A 24,621-nucleotide genomic window follows, 5' to 3' on the forward strand; every position below is an offset into this window, starting at 1 on the left:
TTACACCTAATAGTCAAGATACTGGTCTGCAGGTGGAAAGTGGGACAAATCCACTTTGAATCTGAATTTTGAATCCTCAGGGGTTGGTTGGGCACTGGAACAGGCTTCCCATGGAAGTGGTCACAGCACCAAGCCTGCCAGAGTTCAAGAATTGTTTGGACAGCGCTCTCAGGCACATGATGTGATTCTTGGGGCTGTCCTGTGCAGGGCCATGAGTTGGACTTTGATGATTCTAGTGGGTCCCTTCCAACTCAGAATATTATGTAATTCTGTGATTCTGGGAATTGCTGGAACGCCAGGGACAGGTTGTTTTGGCAGTCTTTCCACAACCAAGGTGCCACTCCATAAAGAGGAAGAGACGACTCTTGATATTGCCAGAATTCCTCAGCCAGTTCATCTGACATCTGGCTCTCCCTGTCTTTCCAGGCTGAGTTGGCATATGGCAGTGGTGTGCTCCTTATAAACTTCTGCCACACTCTCATGTGCCCTAGGCTTCATCTGAGTCCTTGGATAATTGCTCTTTGTTCAAGGCATCATGAATCACCTACAGTGCCTGGAGCACTATGCCACCCACTGGAAAGAAAATTAACTATATCTCAGCCAAAACCAGGACACCTAGACTCTGTAGGACCTTTAACTTCTCTGTTTCTTGATTTTACTATCTTTAAAATGAATCTATGCTTGCCCTTGCAGCAAGAAATTCTCAGAAGAAAGAATTTCTAGTTACTATCACATAGATATTTATGCTGCATTACTGAGGAATACCTTTAAAATAAACAGAAGTGTTTTCTGCAAAGGCCGTATCACAGTAGAAAGGCAATAGGAGGCTGGGTGGGATTAGTCTGATTCATTTTAGATATTCTATGTGATCCAGGCTGCTTGATGTCCTTGAGGGAAATATTCCTCCTGAAAACAATTCTCATAACACCAGATAAGCCATTACAGCTAAATGTTCTTCTGGAAGTGCCTGTCTGTCTCCACAGGTCTGGGAGGATCCTGCCTGCTAATATGCAGTGGGACTGGGAACCCTCCCTCTCTCGATCCCAGCAATCCTGAACATAGTGGGTGACCTTTATTTCAAGCTTGGAGATATAGTCATATTCACTACAGCTCAGCAGCTCTGTTAGGGACTGCAGCCCAAGGAAAACCAATTCAGTTGTGCTAGGGAGGAAAAGGTTTTGAAATAGTGGATATGGAAAATTACTTCAGCTATGTATTACTTTCCTCCTTGAGTCATATGAATACCCTCAGCAAGTTTGCAGAAGACACAAAGCTAAGTGGTGCAGTTGATTCACTTGAGGGAAGTTGGGAGAGTTGAGGTTGTTCAGCCTGGAGAAGAGAAGGATTGAGGGAGACCTTGTTGCAGCCTCTCAGTATGTAGAAGGCACTTAAAGAATAACAAAGAAAGACATTTGACCAGGGCGTGTATTGACAGAACAAGGGGCAATGGTTTTACACTGAAACAGAGTAGGTTTAGATTGTACATAAGGAAGAATTTTTTTATGGTGAAGGCAGTGAGACACTGGAACAGGTTGCCCAGAGGAATTGTGGATGTCCCAACCCAGAAAGTGTTACAGGCCAGGTTGGATGGGGCTTGGAGCAACCTGGTCTAGAGAAAAGTATCCCAGTCCATAGTGGGGAGTTTGGGCTGAACAATTTTCAAAGGTCCCTTCCAACCCAAACAAATCTGTGATTCTGTAATTTTATGAATAGAAGATTAATTATTTCTCTGTGTATTTATATACAAAGGGGCATATTATTCATTCCTCCAACTCCTCATATAATAATCTGTATCTTCTTTCATGTTTGAGTGCTTTTCTTCTTTATTAAATAGTCCCAGTAAAATATGAATGAAATTTGAAGCAGACCTGATCCTCCACAAGAGGATCAATTTTTATGTGGAGACAGACTTCTTGCCGGACTGCACAGACAGCTATTTTTGACCAGTCATTTCCATCTCTGATACTAACAAGACTCATGGCAATTGCTGTAGCTTGGCTGCTTGCAAACACCTTGAGAAACCCTGCAATAACCAAAACTGCTTGGTTCAACCTAATGTGCTTATTGTTGACAAAGTGTGAATCATAACCTTGAACCGCAAACTCCTTTGAGCTGCACCCTGTGAAAGGAGGATGCTCTCAGGGACATTGATGAGTCATAAGTATTGAGACACGAAGATGTTTATTGTAGTCATTGGTAGTGCTCTAGACATGTTATGCAGCCTTTATTTGAACAGCTTCCCTCTAACAACCGTAAAATGAAGAAGCAATATTGATGAATGATGTTGTATTGATGATATGACAAAAGGTGAGAGAAAAGATATTTGTCTAGGAACTTTCAGGCTCTCTCCTCTGAAAGATATGGCTGACTTTGAATTAAAGGGTGATATTTTGAAAGTCTGGGCTGGTCACATGCATTCTTTTTACAAATTTGGATTTTCTGGTAGCAAATGGAATTGCTGCAGCACTAGTGGAGACCAATTTCCAGTCCAGTTTAAAGGCATTTGGCAACATCAGTGTGAAGCATATTGTACTGATTTCAGCTGGATTAACTTTAGCACTTGACTTTCTTCCCAGTAGCTGGTGCAGTGCTGTTTTGGATTTAGGCTAATAATCTTGATAACACACTGATGTTTCAGTTGTTGCTGAGCAGTCCTTACACTCAGTCAAGGACTTTTCAGCTTCTGATGCTGCCCTGCCTTTGTGAGGGGGTACAGCCAGAACAACTGATCTCAGCTAACTGGCTGAAGGGATATTCCCCACCATATGGCACCTTGCTGAACAATGAAACTGCAGGGAGTTGGCTGGGGGATGGTGGCCCATTGCTTGGAGACTGGCTGGGCATCAGTCAGTGGATGGTGAGCAAATTGTGTTGTGCTCTACTTGTTTTGTATACTATTTTATTACAATTCTTATTATTTCCCTATCATTTTCTGTCCTGTTGAACTGTCTTTTTCTCAACCCATGACTTTTACCTTATTTTCCTAGTCTCTCCCACCTCCCACTAGTGGGGAGTGAGTGAATGGCTGTTTAGCTGCCTGTTGGGTTAAACTAGAACACACGTGTACTTCTGGCTGGCCATTGCTACCTCCCTGATCAGCACCTCCAGCAGGTCACCTGGTGCTGAGTGTCAGCAGCCCTGTGTCCTGCTTGTAGTTCTCTGGGATTTGGCTCATGCGATATTCCTCATGCTGTACAAGTAATTGTTCAAAGTGTTATTATTTTTTCTCTCTCTCTCATGACTAGTTCAGGACTGGAGAAGAAAGGACCTTTTCTTGGCCTGGCAGGGTGCAGGCTACCCAGAGTGAAAACCAAATCACCCTGCATTGATTGCTGTCTGAACTTGGACACGGTTACTGCACTGGCTATTTCATAAAGAACTCACTTTAAACTTGATATCTATAGAAAGACATATGCTCTTCTGCCTTTCAAAAGATATGTCTGTTATGAAGCTAATCCTCTAAAATCATATTGAAGGTTAATTTGAAAGTTTTACAGAACAGGAGATTATTCTGGAATATATGACTGGTAAGCTCTAGCATTTCAGAGCCCCACTGAGCCAGAAATAAATGTCCTTCACACTTTAAGAAAAATATTCATCCTGTTTCAAGAAATGTCAGAAACACGAGCTACTAGCCTCTTCATCTAGGAGAACCTATTACTTTGCTCAATGACTGACTTTTTGCTGATTTGGACTGGGATTGAAGTAGGCATAATAAGAACAGATTTATGTTGGAAGCATAGAATTTAAAGAGATCTAATATTGGTGATGTGGGATGACAGGGACATAGGAAGTGAAAAAGTGTGGTCAGCACATTGGGCAATGCAAAAATCATGACTTTCTCCTACCTAGGCAGTTGTAAATAGAGAACTGTATCATGTGCTCAAGAATTGGCAGTAGCTTTCAGTAAAACTGTTGGAGGGCTACATACATCCCTTATCCTTCACATCTGCTCACCAGAGCCCTTGCTACTGGACCTCTGTACTTGTCTTGGTAAGTTGAGCTACAACCTTTCTGAGGCTGGAATGAAAAAACAAGTCTCTGGTGGGTGGAGTGACTTCTGAGGTGCTTTGTGCTCAGACACCGTTGTGTTTATGGAAACCAACCTGCTTATCCTCCTGAACAGTGTTTGAACTTCATATCTAGTTGGTAGAGAATCTCACTGTCTCTGTGATAAACTCAGATGCCAAGCACTTTCCACAGCAAACAGTTTGGTATTGTTCCTGTGCCAGAAACGATTTATTTGGGATGAATACTTCCCTGCTGAATCATCAGTGCAAACAATGCACTGATAAAACAGAAGCATTTTTGCAAATGTCACTGCTTAACTGGCATTCACAGTATATTTTTGCATCATCACTGGAGGGTGGTGAACCTACCAGCAGTTTGGGGGTTGTATTGGTGGGCCACAGTTTTGGGCCATGAGTCCTAAAAGGCAGAGCCTTGTTTCCCCATCAGAGCATGTGAGAGCTCACAGCATTTGGGACTGACAGGATTTGGTACAAAAGAGGGCAGGACTAAGTATGTTACATATCCATGGCCCAGGCAGCCTTTGATGACTGGGAATGCAAGGGAAGGAGAGGAATGAAATCACTGTGAATTAATTCATACCTTGACAGAGTACTAAAGTCTGACTTGGGACTGACAACCATGTCCAAACCATACATAATATTGTGCACCAAGTCCACCCAGATTTATCATTCCTCTCCTTTTCTGGCTCAGCAGAAATTTGTTGACAAATCTTGCCAGTCGTCTTTGGAAAGTCAAAGATTAAATATATTGGAAGTGCTGTAAAATAACAAGCCCCTTGGGGAGAAATAGATTGCACAGCTGAGCTGCAAAACATGAGCTGGAATCCTAAGACCTGGCGTGGACTGTGACAGGTTGAACCACTGCCTGGGAGAAATGGCTCAGCAAGGGATACTTGTCTGTCTGACCTCACAGAACAAAGCTTGGTCAGCAACAGTTCCTGCTCAGGATGGAGACCCAGGCTTGTCTTAACACCCACAGGCCACTAAGTGAGGTATCATCACTGACTGCAGGCAGATTACAGACCCCTCCTGGCTGACCTGGCAACGAGTCTGCCTTCTGCCTTGTGTCTTTTGCAGACCAGCACAGACCCAAGCCTGTCACTGATGCTTCATTACTTCTTTAGATACAGCAGGTGTTCATGACTCTGCAAAAGTAGAACCAGAGGCATTAGCAGGAGTCAGAGACACTTTGTGCTGCCTGAACCACTCTGCTGCACCCTCTGTAGAAGCAGGGAAGTGGAAGGGGAAGCAGGGGCACAGAGACCTGCCAGCAGTTGCTTAGCTCCCTTGAGCAAAATTGAAATTACAATTCAGGGCTCCCAAGTACCACCTCCTCTGCACTTCAGTATGTTTTTCTCTTCCCATAAGAAAAATTTATAGTAAATCAAGTGCTAAAGGATTTAGAGATGGTATCACAAAGCTGAGGTCCCCCTGTGACCACAAAGAATTTCTTACATTTTCAAAATTTGGAATATTTTCCTTTACATCAAAGCACCCATCAGTTCAATATTCAGGAAGAAATACACTCACTGAAGGTAACCCAACAGCACTGCCCCACACCAGTCAGGTCTTGCAGCGGTCAGCAAGTCCTGGCTCTCCATTCCTGTCTGATCACCCTGCAACATGCTCTCCAAGGCTGTAGGAAGCATTAGGAAAACGCTCCTGCTATGGTCCCATACAGTCACATCCACATCTGCACTTCTCTTGGCCCATGATCAGCTTTTCAGCATCACTTACAAAAGTCAAATCCTGTTCTTTATACTTGATTCTATCAAACCTCTTTACTTATTTTCACCTGGGTCTTTAGCTACATGTTTCTGCATGGTTTTTAACCCATGGATTCTTCCCTTAAAAATTACAGTAATCCCATTTAAAACCCAGTCACTGAAAGAAAACACCAATTTATACCTGCTGAGGAGATGGCCTATTTATGCTTCTCAGTTTTTCTAACCAAGTATCACTTTCTCTCAAATAAGGTTGTTCCAATGCTTTGAGGACTTCCTGGCAGCAGATGATTTATGCTTCGTGTTCTCTGACTTGCCATGAAATGGATTAACACCTGTTTATAGCTGCTTGCATTTGGCAGCTACGTGGCTGGTTTGGGACCATTTAGAATCATAGAATAGTTTGAGTTTGAGAAGACCTTCAAAGGTCATCTGGTCCCACCCCCCTTCCATAGGCAGGGACATCTTCAACTAGATCAGATTGCTCAGAGCATTGAATGTTTCTAGGGATGGAGCATCTACCACCTGTCTCAGTGGAGCAAAAAGCACCAGGTCCCTCAGGGTTTCAAAGATAATTTGAGAACAATATTCTGCACTCATTAAAGAAATCAAACACAAAACATGTGAATCACTAACTGCCTGGGGTAGTTGTGTGGAACAATTCTGTCTGAGCCTTAGATGCACCAGCCCATCTCTATAAACACTGTGGCTTCGATCAGAACTCTTCTCAAACAACACTTAAGTCTCCTGACACTCTTCCCATGGGACTGGTAAATGTTTTAAGTCCATTATCTGAACAGACTACTCAAAGCTATATAGCTTTATGGATGTGGCAGGAATGAGGCTGGAAATAGACTCTATATATTGCCTTTCTTTTTATCCTTTCCCTTCCACTGGAGGTTGGCTTGAGCCTATGTCTGGTCTTCTTTTTTTATGACAGAAGTGGGGCTGAGTCACTTTTTTAACATATTGACAATTGAAAACCTCCCATTATGTAAGCTGTCTATTTCTTTACGCTCTTAAGTATTCTATAACTTGGTGCTGGGCACAACCCCCACCTTGATTTATCAGGCAGCTCAGAGAAACACCCACTCTGTAAATACAAGGGAATTTCTGTTCAGTCTCAGATCCATAAAACGAACACCCCAGTGCTTTCTGGACTCCTGTTCCTGTAGCACAGAGCAATCCATCTGGCAGAGGGACTCCTGCCCTGTGCTGCCTCACACAGCAGGCACAAAGGCATCAGCACCGTGGCTGGTGGGATGATGCTCACAGCTGGTGCATTCATGTTTCTGCTAGATGGCAATGGGAGATGCAAAGCTGTTCTTTGAGTGTGGCAGAAAAAATGAGTTTAACAAATAATATCAGGAATGGATTTACTAGGAGAGGGGAGAAAAGAGGCAAGGCTCAGGAAAATGTCACCTGTCAGGCAGTGTTTTGTGATGTGTGTGTTCTGTGACCTGTGATGGATAGCTGGTGAAGCCATGGTAACCTGCAGGGCTGTTTGCTGCTGCTTTCCTGTATTAACACCTGTGCTGGAACCAGCCCCCTTTATTTTACACCGATTTCAATAGGATGCTGTTAATCACCTGCTGAAGAAAGCTTCACTTTTGGCTACCAGTGTCCTGAAGCCTGTTATCCCAACCCTGCACATATCCCAGCCAAGCTCCTCACCAAGTATTTACTGTGTGCCATGGCAATAACAAGAATTATTCTGCTGATATTTTTCACTGCCTGTGATCCAATAGCAGGTAGAGGCCAGGACCCCGTGGTGTTTGGGCCAGGGTATGTGCACAGACAGTCTCTGTCCTGAAGAGCTTTTAGTTTCACTAGCAAAGGTGAGGGGAAGGGAAATATCAGTACAATGGTCATACAGATAGGAAACATCACACAGTCTGATTTCAGTAATTCAATACATATCTTTTATATGGCAACCATGACTTTTCCAGTGATTAATAATAAATGGTAAGAATAGTTACTGGAAGAAGACTCTGTTGTACCAGGTGCTCTGCAAACATGGTTTGATTTCAGTGTGTGTATAGACACATACACAGATTCTGCTTCTTCCCTACTTGTTGCACAGCAGCTCTGGAAACAAACTTCAGGAAACATGAGCAGAAGTTGCACCTGGAATGTGGTCCTTCCCAGCAAGAACAGAAAATACCACCCTCACAGCCTTTCCTGTCTGTACAGCACTGAGTTATAAAACAGTCAGTGGGACTTCTTGCCAGTCTTGCCAGTCTGGAGGCACATGGACTGAGGAGCAGTGTACATGTTTACATCCACTTAAAAAAGCCCTGTTGGCAGCTCAAGCCAAGCATCCCATATGGTCTGGGGGCTGATTTGCACCTTTTTTTCACATTGAACCTTAACTGTTAAAATTCCTAAGCCTGAAAACACTTCCTATAGAAAATGAAGCAGTCAAAAGAAAAGAAAAGAAAAGAAAAGAAAAGAAAAGAAAAGAAAAGAAAAGAAAAGAAAAGAAAAGAAAAGAAAAGAAAAGAAAAGAAAAGAAAAGAAAAGAAAAGAAAAGAAAAGAAAAGAAAAGAAAAGAAAAGAAAAGAAAAGAAAAGAAAAGAAAAGAAAAGAAAAGAAAAGAAAAGAAAAGAAAAGAAAAGAAAAGAAAAGAAAAGAAAAGAAAAGAAAAGAAAAGAAAAGAAAAGAAAAGAAAAGAAAAGAAAAGAAAAGAAAAGAAAAGAAAAGAAAAGAAAAGAAAAGAAAAGAAAAGAAAAGAAAAGAAAAGAAAAGAAAAGAAAAGAAAAGAAAAGAAAAGAAAAGAAAAGAAAAGAAAAGAAAAGAAAAGAAAAGAAAAGAAAAGAAAAGAAAAGAAAAGAAAAGAAAAGAAAAGAAAAGAAAAGAAAAGAAAAGAAAAGAAAAGAAAAGAAAAGAAAAGAAAAGAAAAGAAAAGAAAAGAAAAGAAAAGAAAAGAAAAGAAAAGAAAAGAAAAGAAAAGAAAAGAAAAGAAAAGAAAAGAAAAGAAAAGAAAAGAAAAGAAAAGAAAAGAAAAGAAAAGAAAAGAAAAGAAAAGAAAAGAAAAGAAAAGAAAAGAAAAGAAAAGAAAAGAAAAGAAAAGAAAAGAAAAGAAAAGAAAAGAAAAGAAAAGAAAAGAAAAGAAAAGAAAAGAAAAGAAAAGAAAAGAAAAGAAAAGAAAAGAAAAGAAAAGAAAAGAAAAGAAAAGAAAAGAAAAGAAAAGAAAAGAAAAGAAAAGAAAAGAAAAGAAAAGAAAAGAAAAGAAAAGAAAAGAAAAGAAAAGAAAAGAAAAGAAAAGAAAAGAAAAGAAAAGAAAAGAAAAGAAAAGAAAAGAAAAGAAAAGAAAAGAAAAGAAAAGAAAAGAAAAGAAAAGAAAAGAAAAGAAAAGAAAAGAAAAGAAAAGAAAAGAAAAGAAAAGAAAAGAAAAGAAAAGAGTGATAGCCACTATTTGGTGTGGGTATTTGGGTGCCCAGGACTGTCTCTCCCTGACAGCTCTTTCCTACAGAGCTGCCAGTTCAGCTTACAGAGTTGCAATTTTTAGGGCAGGGTAGTGAAGCCATGCTGTACAGGTATGAATCTTTTCTCAATTCAGCCCTGCAAGAAAGATTTTCTTTTCTTTTCTCTATGATTCTATGGTTGGGTTTTTTTTTGTTTGCTTTTGTTTTGTTTTGTTTTCCATGTTGCCAAACTCTGAGCACCTTCCACCAAGAGGGCTCACTGGCTGCTTATGTCTAGGGTTTCATCTAGAAACAGAGTGCTTTAAAACCTCACTTTGTGGTCCCTTGGGACACGCCACACAGCACTGCCCCTGCAAAGCACATTCAAAATGTTCTGCTGTTGGCCAAGTCTGCCTGGACTGGGTGTGCTAATATATGTTATTATCCTTGTTGCTATTCCTTTCCTTAGTGTAGCTCATGCCTTGTACTGAAAAAGCTATTAAGCCTTTTAAGAAAATTAGATAGCTAAAGCAACAATAGCTGCCTGGGGCACAGGCACAGCATCACTCAAAACTCAAGCATGAGCTGCTGGTGATTTCTGTTACTATTATTTTACATGGTGCCCTGTTTGCCTAAGAAAGAGAAGGAAGATGAGAGAAAGTAAGGAAAGAAATTGAAAAAGAACATCCCCAGTAAAAGTCAGCATAAGAACTTGGGGCTGACTGCAAAATTCAGATAAAAAAATAAGCATTAATTTTCTGCTCCACTGGAGAAAAGGGAAATTTGGACATGCTTTTTAAAGATATAGGATTGTTTGGGATACCTGATTTAATTACCATTTCTCCTCTTAGCAGAGCTTTGCTCAGTCACTCAAGTCAAACACAAGTATGATTGATGCCAGTGAAGGACAGGGCAGCTTCTGGACAGCAAGGCTGGAATCTGCTTGAAGACAAGCAGAGCAAATAAGCCTGACCTGCAGACACAGCTGTCTACACAAATTCCCCCAAAAGAAAGAAAAGGATGCAGAATTTTGTACCTGGTTGATCACTTGGGTTAACCTGCCTAATGTACTCTCGTTTCTCTGCATTTCTCACCCCAGTCAAGCTACTGATGCCTCATGTACTATGGGTGCTTCATCACAGCAGGGAACTTAATTTTGAATTTTGGGAATAATGAATCCCCCTGCTCTGCTGACGTTCAAATATTGAATACTGAAGGTGTCCTTAATGAGACATTCCATGTCATGGTAACACACTACCCTCTCTAAAGGTCAATTGCCATGAGACAAGGCTAAGAACAATGTGAAAATGGCCATTGGGATGTGCAGAATAAAAGAAGTCTTGTGTAATTTGTTCTCAGCAAGAACTGGACTATGTCCAAGAGGAAATGTCAAGGAAGTAGCTGTACATGCAAGACCAGAGGCAAGAGTTGTGATTAATATGATGATTTATCAACTAAAAATAACACATATTAACTGTGGAGGTGGGAGGAGTAGAAGAGGGAACCACAATCCAAAGACTTGTACATTGGGCTGCAATGAAGAGAAGTCAGACAAGTTTTAGGTAGAAAAAGTAAGGAAATAGAGAAAAAGGAATTACATTCTTATTAAAAATAAGTGAGTTCAAATGCAAGAATACTTTAGGAAGGTGTGTTTTTCCAGAAAGTGATTGCTAAGTTTGTCTGAAATCTAAACCTTTTTAAGGTGTCTTGATGGGTGTGAAAATCTTAGTGTACTTTTAGCTTGGAGCTGTTGCTTGAGGGCAGTGTGTGGCTCCCTGACTGACTCCCACAGTTCTCTGCAGAGCTAGAGGAGTTCATGTTTGCACAGAGATAAGTCTTTGTTCTTGTTCAGTGTTTATGAAATTGAGTAACCAGGCACAGCATTTGCTACCAGCAAATGGCAAACTTAAATGCAGCCTTAAATGCAAATAGGACAAGAGGAAACAGCCTTGAGTTGTGCCAGGAGAGGTTTAGATTGGATATTGTGAAATATTTTTAACTGAAAGGGTTATCAAGCACTGGAACAGGATGCCCAGGGGAGTGGTTGAGTCAAGTCACCTGGTGGTATTTAATAGATGTGTAGATGTGGCACTTAGGGACATGGTTTAATGGTGGACTTGGTGGTGCTGGGTTAATGGTTGGACTTGATGATCTTAGAGGCCTTCTCCAAGCTAAATCGTTCTATAAGCTTGGAGAACCTGTTCACAATGTAAAAGGTAGCATCTGAAAGAAAAACAGAAGGATGGAGCCCTCAGCAGTGGCACTTCAGGCCCACAGGTATGTCTAATACCCTCAGTAAATTCTTCCAAGGCTTGAGTTAGATTGAGCTGATTATATTTAAAGACTTCTTGAAGGAAAAGAAAATCAACAAGTCCTTTAATGTTTGTTTAACCATTCCTGACAGATGTGATTGTTATTGCTGGTACTTATCTACTCTATACTGCCTTGTGCTTTCGTTAATCTTGATGTATAAGGATGCTAAATCTGTCAATAAAAAGTAATTTATTTTCTGCAGAAGGGACAGGATTTGAAAGAACCATGTCTGTATGTGCCAGGGTAAATGGCCAGTGTTTGCAGAGGTTCCTTTCTGTGGTGCTGCTGTCTCTGAAGCCTTGTCAGAGCTTTGGAGTATTAGGTCATTTGTGGCAGAACTGTGCACAATTCAAAATTTCAAATTATAGTCTGTTTATAATGTGCTTTACTATACCTGGTACTACTACTTCTGCACATAAAGGCACCCAGGAAAATAAGTTTTTTTAACTAAAATGCTAAAAGCATCATAGAATCATAGAATTTTAGGAGTTGGAATGGACCTTACAGATGACCTAGTTCCAACCTCCTGCCCTGAGCAGGGACACCTCCTCACTAGAACAGGTTGCTCAAGGCTTCATCCAATCTGGCTTTGAACACTGCCAGGGTTGGGGCATCCCCTACCTGCCTGGGCAATCTGTTCCAGTGTCTCACTAGTAAAAACCTTTTTCCTAATATCTAGCCTAAATTTCCCCTCCTTCAACTTGAACCTGTTACCCCTTGTCCTATCATTGCAGTTCCTAACAAACAGTCCCTCTCTGGCTCCCTTCAGGTACTGGAAGGATGCTATGAGGTCACCATGCAACCTCATCTTCTCCAGGCTGAACAGCCCCAACTTCCTCAGCCTGTCTACATAGGGGAGATGTTTCGATCCTCCTATCAACTTCGTGGCCCTTCTCTGGACTTGCTCCGTGTCCTTCTTGTGTTGAGGGCACCAGAACTGCACTCAGTATTCCAAGCAGGGTCTCATGAGAGCAGAGTAGAGGGGGAGAATCACCACTTTTGACCTGCTGGCCACACTTCTTTTGAGGAGTGGAATCAATGTGGTCAAATGTGGAAGCAACTAGGTCAAAATATAAGGTCTCTTTCACTCCAGTTTCTTCCTACCAAAGGATTTCAAAGGTGAATACTTAGGAATAGAGGCTGTGAAACAGGTATGAGCAAGGGATCCTGCCCTCAGCTGTTTTATGCACTTAGAAAGTTTATGTGCTGGATGGATATCAGATCCTCTGTCCACAAACTCCACAAATTTGCCTGAAATCTCTTTGAATTCTTAACAACCTTCCTAGCAACATGTCTCTCACTGAAGAACACTCCCTCATTTGTTTCAAAAATGTTTTATGATAATGTCATTGAGTGCTGATGTTTTGTCATCTGTGGACTGAAACTAAGAAACTCCTTCTCTAATCCTTCTCTCCATGTCACTTATTATTTTATAGCTCACTTCCAAACACTGCTTCAGCTGCAGTTAAACAATACAGTAAGTCCAGGTACTACTCAAGAACATGGTGATCACTTGAGGCCATGCTAACTGGGGATGAACTCGGCTTCCAGTTCAAGTGTGTTCCAAGAATGGATTAGGGTTTTTTCACTGTCAGCCTTTATGCTGAATTAGATATAATTCTGGCTAAAGCTTGTGCTGTTTGCTTTGATCATTCAGACAGAAACGTGATTATGAACCCATACCTGATTCAAATATAGTGTGACTGCCAGGTGATCCAGCCATGCACAGATTTGCTATTTATGATCTGGGAATGACCAGAACATGAGAAATCCCCTATGAGGTCAGATCCTGTATCCATCTGGCACTGTATTCTTTTCTAGCAGTGGCAAAAGGAAGTGATATTCAGGGAGAGCACATGAGCCTGGTCACATCTCTGTCTGGTCCTCTTAGTCTGTTCAAACTTGTTTCACCATTCTAGTTTTGTGGGTTTTGCTGGGTAACAAGCAGCTCTGTTTTCATCTTTTTCACCAGTTTAAATCTATGAATTTTGTTCCTATTCCCACTAAGCCATCCTTACTCCAAATGAAGAGTCACAGCCATTTCATTCTACCATAATCTGGCTTCTCCCAACCTTTTTCTGTGCCTCCTCAAACCCTGTTACCTTATTTGAGATGTGGAGACCACTGTTACACACAGTATGCACAGCATTGACCTGATTTATTCTGTGATCTCAACTCATGATCTTGTGTGGGTTCACTGATGCTTTAGAGGCAACATGACACTTGCTGCTTTCTTCCTAACACTCATCCTGATGATATCCAGCACTGTGTTGGCTTTTCTAACTGAATCTGCACACTGAACTGCCAACTTGAGAGACCACCAGTGCTGACTTCAGGACCATCTTCTTGCATTTTTTTGCCAGTTCAGTGTTTCTCAGGCATGCTTATTTTTATCTCACTATATCAGCTTAGAAACACAGGCTATCATCTCTTTTTCAGGCTGAATAGATCCTGCCAGGACCATCCTCTGATCACAATTTAGCAGTGTTTTTTCCATATTGCCGAATTTTGAGTTCCTTTTGAGAGGGGAAACAAGGCAGCAAGCTGTAGCCAAAATGCAGTAATTTAGTGGAGATTATGTTCTCTGTCATATTTTAATCTCATTTCTTATGCTTTCTAATGACTGATTTCAGGTTTTGACTGCTGCAGTGAAAGAAAGTTTTATAGAGAATTATCCAAAAAGACAGGAAAATTTCTTTCCTGAGTTGTAATAGCATTTAGAACCTGTTCTTGAATGTACAGAGTTAGTGTGTGTGTAATTTTGTTTTCTTATTGATGAGATGTTAATAGTTGAGATAAGACATGTAATTTCACAGTGTCACATGGAGGTGAAAACCCCAAGCTTCAGAACTGATACCTGTGAGGTGCCACAGCTGTTTTCAAATAGCAGTTTGTCATATGGGATCCTGTATTCACCTTCTTGAGGAGCTGAAACTTTTACATTGTAAATCCTTAGACCTTTCAAAACAGTGGAACCTGTGGGAAATCAGGAAAAAGGGAAACATTAAGACAGCTTGTAAGATCTCCAAGCTGTGAAAGAACCACAGCAGAAATAATGGATTTGGGGATACAGGGAGTCTCAGTACTGAAACAGGATGAAGGATCTGACAATAAACTGTATGAAGCAACTCTGCGCTGGGAAATGGAATAAATCAAATGAACAAATAGGAGAAATCCTCCCTCAACTTCTGTAATCCTGAAAAAAGATGACATGAAATGAGTACATAATTAACCACTCATTAAGATTTTTTTGCTTTCCACATGCCCAAGAGCATAGAATCTATTTCATTCAGCCCTCTGACAATTAAATGTAATGCAATGTACTTTTTAATCCAGTACTTCATTTATTATCACAAATTACTTACTAGTTTAATAAAACATGAGATAATTTATTTTTCCTTTCAATTTTATTGAGTAGTACTTATTGTGGAAGGGACAAAATGGCAAGTCTTTCTTATGTTGCTTTTTTTTCCATTTGAAAAGAGAAAACATTTTTATATATTATTTTAGATACATATTTATAATTTTAATAAGAATTAGGTTCTTTTTGCTTGTGTTTATTTGAACTAAATTAGAACTAATCATGTGAAAGATAATTATTAACCTCATGCAATACTGTTTGATCTACTGCAAAACCCTTTGGAAAATGAAATTATGTTGAAAGAAGCAGAATTTTAAGGTGCTGCAACCCCCCCCCAAACCACCTTACAAAATGCAAACAACAAAATGCAAAGATACAGAACCACCTATCAAATTTAATGCTCATGTGTGAGAAGGCTGAAGGCTGTTTTTCCTCTTTCTTCAGTTTCTAACACTTCCTCAGACAAGGCAGTCACAGTACCCATAGCTTTACAATCCCGAGGCACTGGAGCTGGCTCACATCTGAGCTGCACAAACCTTTGATCATCACTGAACTAAATAATTTTGATGGTTCTAAGAAGCTTGCTGAGACTGCTGCTTCCAGGGAGGAAGAGATTTGTGGCAAAAAGCAGAGCAGCTGCTCCAATAAGAGTTTTCTGCTGCCAGGACCATGTTGGCAGCTCACTTACCCTGTCCACATGATAACTGCATGGTCTCAGGAGATGTCCTGGGTTTGCATCTGTGTTTGTTCTCCGTGTTTCCAAATCTCACTCCCTGGTTTCATTCCTCTGTGCCCATCAGGAGGACAGCTCACACACCAGCACTAAGGAAGGGCCCCCCAGGGCTCACGGCTATGAAGCCAGACCTAGACAAGTATCTTGTTCTATTGCAGGTTAAGCCCAAGACTGGGTTTTGCTTGAATAAGCGCTAGAAAGCTGCACTGAGAAGGGGCTTTGTGAAAGGGGACAGAAGGTCCCTCCTTGAGCTAGCTACATGTTGTGTTTAGATTTCTCAGCTTATTCTTCTGATTTTATAACTGATGGAGAAGTTGGTTCTGCCATCCTACAGTAAGAGTCTAGAGTGAGGTGGATAACCTCCACACTAGAAGGGCCCATTTGTCTCTGGCTGACATGTGACTATTCCCACAGCAAGAAGCTAGTCTTCTCATACTTCAATTCTCCAAGCACACAGAATTCTGAAAGTATTTTGCTGGAAGAAGAAACGAAGTTTAAACAAAGTGGAGAAACTTCAAGGAGCTTCAGTATTAGTAAGGTTACTTGTACTCTCATGCTGACTACTCTGAAGTGCTTTTTTTGGCCAACTTCCTTTAAAATAGGCTGCAAATTGCAATTATTGGATATCTGAGAGAACATTGTGCTGTGCAAGAAGTAATCACAAAGCCTCTGTGATGATGGGACAACTTAAATGAAAAGAAAGGCCGTGAAAGGACTTTTTTGAAAGCTGGAATCTGCCACTGATGAACTTGATAAGAGGAGAATTTGTGAATCTTTGTTTTCAAAGAGTTTGAAAATTAATTCAGAGACCCAGTGAATCTGTGGCACTGATAATGGAAAATGAACCCTTGTATTTACAGAGTTCTGGTGCAAATTCAACATGGTCTGACTATAGTAAAATGCTGTGGTATGGTTGGTGTCCCACTCATATTTACTATTTATATCAGGGAAACCTCAGTAAATCAGTCATGAACTAAGGCCCACATTGTTGGTGTACATATGCAGAAGAGAAAAAGTTGTCCTATCTCCAGATTTTTTAAAATCCCCTTGTGAAAGGAGCTGGGAGATTCAATTTGAACTAAGCAGTGCTCTTGATTAGCTGAGGTGGCTGATTTTTGATTGCTGCTAATCCATGCACTTACAATGGGAACCTGTTGGTAGCTTGTAGGAATTCTTTCATCCACCTTCTCCTTGGACATGAAATTGTTTTATTGTATCTTTATCTTGTTCGATCCAGGAAGGAACAAAATCCTTATCTGTACTTGTGCATCGTGTAGCATATGGGGGCTGAATCTTCACAGAAGTTTGTTGGTACTACCACTACACTAACAACCTCCAACCTTACCACAGGTCTGTGATGAGTGAATGAATTTTTCTTCACCCCAGGTCTCTCCCGATTTCCCAGGTTCTTGCAGTGCCATGTTTGTGCCTTGCTGATAGCCAGGAGGTCCTGTAGGAGACACTTGCTCATGACATCTTGTGGTTTCCCTAGAGGTAGCACAGAGTTTTATGCCTGGCTTAGGGACACAGATGGGCATGAATAATGTTGGGGTTATTATCAAATCTGGTGAAACTGCATGAAAGTCTGAAACTTTCTGTCATGAAAATTTATTCCAACTTGGGCAGAGGGGAAGGAGTAATTTTCAAGTTTTTAGCAACTGATTGAATTTATGTCAAAGCTGCAGTGAAAAGAAACATTCTTTGTGGAAGTTCTAAGAATGATTAGTTTTCTTCTTTTCAAGAGAACAAACTGTCTGTCACAAAAAGAGTATCCACAGAACGTTTTTAAGAAGACTAAATGGTTTCATTAAGCATCCTGGATGTTACCCATGTGCACAATATTTGGAGCACATAGACTGGCACTTGATGACAAGCACTTTGCATATCAAAGGGATGGAGCCTCTCTGTGATGAAGGACTGACGATACTTCTAGTTCCCTGAAAACTTCATTTACTCAGTGCAGACGTTTACAGAGAAGTTTCTCTCTGGCAAATCCCATGTATAGTAATACTGCCCTGCCTTCTTGGGGAAAAAAAACATAATCTTCTTTCCCATAGCTGAGACTTGCAAGTGCCTTGTGCTTTCTGCCTCTCCACTGCTGTTGAGGGGCACTTCTCTGCATGCTCACAGCTGACCTTGGCCAAGGTAACCACTGGGACTAGGGTGCAGGAGAGCTCAGGTGCACCCTGATGCCCTTCTGTGCCCAAACCTCTGGCAGACTAAAAAGCTGAGACTGAAATATGGTTTACTTCAAAGACAGATTTAGCTGTTAGCACCATGTAGTTATCTGAAGCTTGGCTGTTACTCTTTCTGTCACCCTGTGGCACCTTCTGCAGTTGCTGTGTTATGTAAGCATAAAAATCATGGAATACAGAGCAGTTTCCATATCACACTGTATTTGTGACCTTTCATTCTGGTCGTCCTCTGAGTCTTGCTTAGCTTGAGCCGTTTTTTGTCTGGGTACTACATTTCCACCCATGTTGATTGGATTTTGGCATTCTTTGGCACGCAGAAGTTGTTCATTTTCTGCTATTGTGCCCTGCATTGCTGACATTCCTCTTGGGCCTGGCCAGTAAACTTAGTTTGCTTGCCCTGAAAACAACTTTTAAACGTTATCAGCTTCCCTTTCCAGTTTGCAATATGTTTTCCTCCACAGCTAAATGTAGCTTGAGTTTGCAGGTGATTTCAGATGTTTGAGCAGTGGCTACTATCAGGTTTACTCAGCTCATAAGTGCCTGCTTGTTTTGGCTGGTTGGGCTGTGTTCTTCCCCAGGTAAGATTTTATTCCTATAGCAATTTAGTCAAACAATTCCTCTGATGACAGGGAAAAAAAAAGGTGCTGAATATTTGTCACTGCATGCTTGTGGACAACAGAGAACCTGAAAAATGTTGTTATAGTAAATCCTCTGTGTTTGACTCTCCCATTTTTTTTTAATCTAGTTAGTAGCACAAAATTCTCCAGCAGCATAAGTTGTTTCTCACTCTGAAATATACAGCATATTTATTTCCTTGGAAGAAGTATAGTATGAAATCATGCCCACAGAGAGCTCCTCTTGAACTGGTGGGACCAATAATTGGGAAAATAGTGTAGAGCAATGTACTAACAAAAGTGAAGTCCTAGGTGGATTGAAATCCAGCACTGCGTGGGATTTAGTGAATGTTTCAGCTCTCAAAATGAGGTGAAAAGAAGTGTGTCTTCAAAATACAAAACCATGTAATGTCAACATTTCAAAATAAAATATGTCAGATATGCTGAAATATTTTTCTTGCATTTCAAATGGAGAAAGACCAAATCACCTGCAAACACAGCAACATATTTCGCTACTATATCAGATGAAATCTGAACTATGTTGGTTTCAGCAAGAAAATAAGATCTGCAGCAATAAGATTTATGTTTCCGCTATCAAATAAAGCTAAGTGAATCATTTACAATGCCTCTGGATTTCTGAGTATAAGTGAGATTGGTCTGGTTAATGCAAAATGATAAGTCCACGGGCTTTTATTTAACAAAAATAGCCTCTCAGGGCTGGTCTGGTTCTGCTGATTTCATATCCCATTTTAATTTTTGTATTTTAGTTGAGACAGTCAAAACCAAGAGTCCATTATTGCCCATTTCTATGCCAAGCATGGTCCAGTTTACCATTAAGGAAGAACTTTTGTGTATGTTTCCAATGTTATTGTGGCTGTTTTACCAGGCCTTGATTGGCAGCATGAAAAGGCATGTGCAGAGTCCAAGGGTCATTGTTAAATACTCATGCAAGTTTCCAGAAACTTTAAAAAACCTGGAAAGATTGAACTGCATGCTCCAGTGCTCAGAAATTTGATTTCCACTCCCCAACCCCCTCTTGAGTGATGAATCATGTGCCTTACGAACACACACTTTGAAAAAGCATGAAAAGATAAGAAAACCATGAAGATAAACTAAAAGCAGCCAGTCCTTTCCCAGAGTGTTAGGATAACTGTGCTAAATTTCCCACTTTAACCTCTCAGGGAGGCAGTTGCAGGACAGCTGGTATCTTCCCACCCCTTCCTCAAAGTCATGGGTTGAAAGGTGCTCTCTGGGGACAGCCTTATTGCTGAAAATGGTATTTCTTTTCCATGTTTCTAAGAATGGATGCTGTGCTGAGCTGGGCCATCTTCTTCACACAGCTTTCCTTCGCTGCAATGTATCAGTTCCTCCCTTGACTCTATGGTATGGCAAAGCAGAAGTTGGAGCAGTATGTCAGGTGTGAGTTAGAGACCATTGAAGTTCTTAGTCTTATAGTCCTATTTTGTTCTATGCTTGAAAAGTGTCAGAACAGCATCAGTGTCCTGTTGCAGGACCAGTCCTCCTGGTCTCTGACATGAGACAAACAAAGAGTTTTGTGGGATGAGACTATCTGGCCACCAAGAAAGAGGGACTGGTGGCTCTTTGTTGAGGGGAAAATACTGTATGACATTTGTAGAGATATTTCTCTTTGCCCTGTGTTTAAAACCAACTCTACAAGACACAACTGCTCTTGCTCCTTACCCTATTTACTTAAGAGCTGAAGGACCACTTGAAGAGAAAAACAGGATAAGCACAACCAGCATAGACTTATGAACAGCCAACCCAGCCCTGTGCTCATGCTGGGAGGGATGCTTTAGGTGCTTAGCTTGGCAGCTGAACTGCCTCCTGCCATGGTGGGTTTTGCCATCAGTTTCCCAAGAAGCAGGACTGTGCTATGGGTCCCTGCTGAGTGTGTTGGTGTGGTTTACCTGTGATGGCAATCAGCTGGGGACCATGCTTCCCTGCCTACAGCTCATCCCATGAATGTATTGCATTCCTGGATTACTCTGGTAGACTCCTGGCAAGGAGTTGTGGCTAAAACTGCATTGAACACAAGGAATAAGGAAGACCTAATGAGGCTATGGAGACACCTTATCCAGGCATGATCTGAAAAATTATCTCACCAACTTTAACTGGGTTGATTGGTTTTAAACTGGTTTAATTCCCTAATCCAGTATAGGAAGGAGGCAGATGAGCCCCATGCAGTTGTAGTTGGTGTGATGGCAGAAACAACCCCCTAACACAGCTTGAGGAGGCTCTCTAACACAACTTGCCCTGGCTTGTTCGTTGTTTTGCTGCTGGAAGGGAATGAGAACTGATTAAATAAAAGGCAAATCTGTTGTGATGTATGTGCCACTGATACTATGGATGTCATCACCAAGGAATTTACACAAACACCTTTATGTTTATCTTAATTCAGTGGAAAACTGCTTTTGATCTGGATCCTGTAATTTGTCTTTTATCTCTGGTCTTGTCACAGGCATAAAAACTACATGTGTGGGAAGTCAGTAGATTGGAAAGTTATCCTTGATTTCCTTTCTTTGCGTCTTGCTATCTTGGTTTGAACAGAAGTTTTGGCTCTTCTCTCATGTTTTCCTATACACGGCCAAATTTGAAGAATAAAGAAAATTAGGTGAAGATAAAATCAGAGCTTTCTCTTATTTTATCTCAATAAAAGGAAATTCAGAATATAATGATCTTGCTTGGAAATCGAAACTCCCTCTTAACAGCTCCTTGAGTTAAATTAGGGTCCAGCACAGCAAAGGGCTTGAAGATACTGCACTGATCAATTTCCTTTACTTTTTCAGAAAGGGGCTGTTTGCTGGCATGAAGCTGAAGAAGAAGAAGAAAGGCAAGAAAGGGTTGACTATTGCAAACAGAGATGCACTGGGTAAGGCCTCCTAAATCAATATTACAAGTGGGAAGAGCATGTGGGGGATTATATTAGATCTAATTTCATGTGAACTCATTTGAGATGTGCCTGAGGGCTTAGTATTGATAAAACAGGCAGTAAACTCTTTATCGCTCCCGAATAAACAGAGAGCTTATTCTTTTGGCATTAACTGTTTCATTAAGTCGATATTCAGATTCTGTGAGTTCAGACTCCTCTGTCTGGTAGAGTAAACTAAAAATGTCAATCTGACTCTTACCATACAGAGATGGCACATTTTTGAAAGTTGGGGGTTTTTTCTACTCTAGAGATAGAGAATTCACTCTTCTCTTAGAAACTTTAAGTACACAACCTGCATAGGATCTGATGACTGGGTGGGCCGGCTCAATAAAACTGGGAGATTCACTTAGTAGCAATTCTTCTCTTAAATGTACAAGTTATTTTTAAAATTTAATTTAATTTAATTTAATTTTGTCTTGGTTTGTTTTATAAGGATGTGGGTATATCCATAAGATATACAGTTTCTCGTATTTCTTTTCCTTAACACAGTATTGGTTTCCATGCTAAGGACACATTCTCCTGCACATTCTACCTCGGTCATTTCTCTCCTATCACGACAGTCCTCCCATTCACCACAACCTGTAGTTCAGCAGCAATAGTCTTCACCTTATGTAGTTTTATTTTGTAATCTCATGCCTCAAATGTAATGGAATTTTTAAAAGATGGAGTACTATATGTTTAGAGCAGCCCTTGAATTACAGTGTGGCAATAAATCATCCATGTGTGTCTCGACCTGTGTTTGTGCAGAAACATGAATACATATTTTGTGCCATAAGCTCTTGTGCCATTAAGCTAAAGAGCATTGCTTTAAAAAAGACTCTCCTCTGGTCCTTACAGCAAGGGTTTTGGCTATTGGAGCAGAGAAAACTAAAACCCATTAAACTTCTTACTAGTTACAAGACATTCTTCTCAGCTAGGGGAAAGCTTTATCTTCTTTAGCCTCAGAGCAAACAATACACACTACTGCAAGCTGATAATCACACAACAAGCTCTAGAGTAACTAGGATATGGAGGGTAGTCATAGGAACTTGGTGCTACAGGTGCAAAACTATGGACTTCCCTCAAGAGCTGAAAACCAGGCTATGCCTACACAGATACAGAGACAATTTGACCTTCCCTGTGTTTTAAGAAGGCTGGACAAGATCCAGAGGGCAGCCAGGGAGCATGTATTTCATATAAGATTGCTAGTGGAAGTACCTTCGTAGAGCTGGCTCATGCCTGGCTACCTTACAGCAGAAGCAAAAGTTGGTCCTTCTGCACCTGCCTGATGGTTTGCCTCAGAGTAGGGTCTTGTGGAAGTCAGCCAGAAAAAGGAACATTCAGAACTGATAAGAGTTATCCAAGTGAATTTTACAGGGGATGGTTCTTTGCTACCATTACCAATTTCTGTGAGCACACCTGTACAAAGTGACAAGGAAGAGCTATTACATCCCTTTGTCTAACTTTGCAGTGGGAGCAGAGTGCCATGGTGTACTTGCAGAAAATGCACTTGGATGTGTATCCTTTCTTTTTGTGTAAGGTCATCCATAAGGTCATTTAAGCCCCTGGGTATACTGGGCAAGTGTCGTGATTTAACCTCAGCCAGCAGCCAAGAACCACGCAGCCGCTTACACTGTCTCCTCCCCCCTTCCCCCCCCAACCCGAAGGAATGGGGAGGAGAACAAATAAAGTAAAATATGTAGGTTGAGATAAGGACAGTTTAATAATAAGAAAGAGTAGAATGAGCTAAAATGCTAATGGATAATAAAAAGAACAAAATCAGTAATGCACAATACAATTGCTCACCACCCGCGGACCGGCGCAACCCCAAACCTCCCCCTGGATCGGCCCTTCCTGCTTATATCCTGCTTATATGACGTGCCATGGGGTGGAATATCCCTTTCGATAGGTTAGGTCCCTCCCAATTTTTTGTGTATCTTCTCACTGGCAGAGCTTAAGACACAAGCAAGAAAATGTCCTTGGTTTAGGATAAACACAATTCAGCAAAACCAGAACAGTGTATTATCACTCTGAATCCAAAACACTGCATTACACTAACTACTGAGAAAATGAACTCCATCCTGGCTAAAACGAGGACAGCAAGTCACCATTACTGTTGCAGGTACCACTTGACAACTTCTAGACCAGAAATAACTCACATCCAGAGTCAACAAACATTTCTTGCTTATAAATTTAATTCCTAGAATGAACTACAGATACACAAATGTTAAACTTTTACCTAAATGCATGGCTCCCTTCCCAAAGCAGGTGAGGAATACAGACAAGCTTGGCAAGGGACAGAGATGCTGCAAGGACTTCTCTCAGAGCATGAGGAGAAAACAGAGCAGTGCAGGAATGACTTCTTTGGCCAAATGTAGCTGTGTACATCTGAGCTAGTTGCTGAGATTCTCTTTATTATTAGGAAGAAAAGAAGCACCTCTGGAAGCAGTTTGTCTCATTGGAGACAATGATGGGTCTTCATTCTCCAATTCTCTCATTGGAGACAAACTGCTTCATTGGAGAATGAAGACCCTGAGCCCACTGCAGGAGAGGATCAGGTTCATGAGCATCTAAGGAACCTGAATGTACACAAGTCCATGGGACCTGATGAGATTCATCTGCAGGTCCTGAGGGAGCTGGTGGATGTAGTTGCTAAGCCACCATCTAGAATTTTTGAGAAATTGTGGCATCAGGTGAAGTCCCTGAAGACTGAAAAAAGGGAAATACAACCCCCATTTTTATAAAGGGAAAACATAAGACCTGGTGAACTACAGACTGGTCAGTCTCAACTCTTTGCCAGGCAAGATCATGGAGCAGTTTCTCCTGGAAACTGTGCTTAGGCACATGGAAAGCAAAGAGATGATTGGTAACAGCCAAAACAGATTTACAAAGAGCAAATTGCGCCTGCCAAATTTGGTGGCCTTCTATAACAGGGCTACAACTCCTCTGCACAGGGGCAGAGCAGCTGACATCATCTACCTGGACTTAGGCAAGGTGTTTGAATCTGTCCTGCACAACATCCTTGTGTTGTGACGAGTGTGCATGTGCCTGTTGGGTGCATGAGGGGTGAAGAGAGCAGCTACAGCCGGAGTATATATGGTAAATGATTTTGCACAGGAGGGGAGCTTCTGCTGTGTGCTGGTTTGAGCTGAAGTAGAGTTAACTTTCTTCACAGAGACTAGTATGGGGCTATGTTTGGGTTTGGTGCAGAGCACAGAGTTGATAATGCAGAGATGTTTTTGTTATTGCTGAGCGGAGCTTGCACGGAGTCAAGGCCTTTGCTGCTTTCCGTACTGCCACGCTGGCAAGGAAGT

The 24,621-nt window shown here is 41.1% G+C and overlaps 1 protein-coding gene across 1 annotated transcript in view; it reads left to right on the top strand.

Annotated features, from left to right (window-relative positions):
• Positions 1-21,204: 21,204 nt before the first annotated feature.
• FER1L6 (fer-1-like family member 6) overlaps positions 21,205-24,621 on the top strand; it is a gene marked incomplete at its 3' end in the record, with an annotated part of 31,532 nt that continues 28,115 nt past the window's right edge. Inside the window, exon 1 of the mRNA XM_009070116.1 lies at positions 21,205-21,268. Coding sequence (XP_009068364.1) covers positions 21,205-21,268 — 64 coding nt within the window. The remainder of the gene's footprint in view (positions 21,269-24,621) is intronic.

Source organism: Acanthisitta chloris, unplaced genomic scaffold, assembly GCF_000695815.1.
Source record: "Acanthisitta chloris isolate BGI_N310 unplaced genomic scaffold, ASM69581v1 scaffold7252, whole genome shotgun sequence".
Taxonomy (NCBI): domain Eukaryota; kingdom Metazoa; phylum Chordata; class Aves; order Passeriformes; family Acanthisittidae; genus Acanthisitta; species Acanthisitta chloris.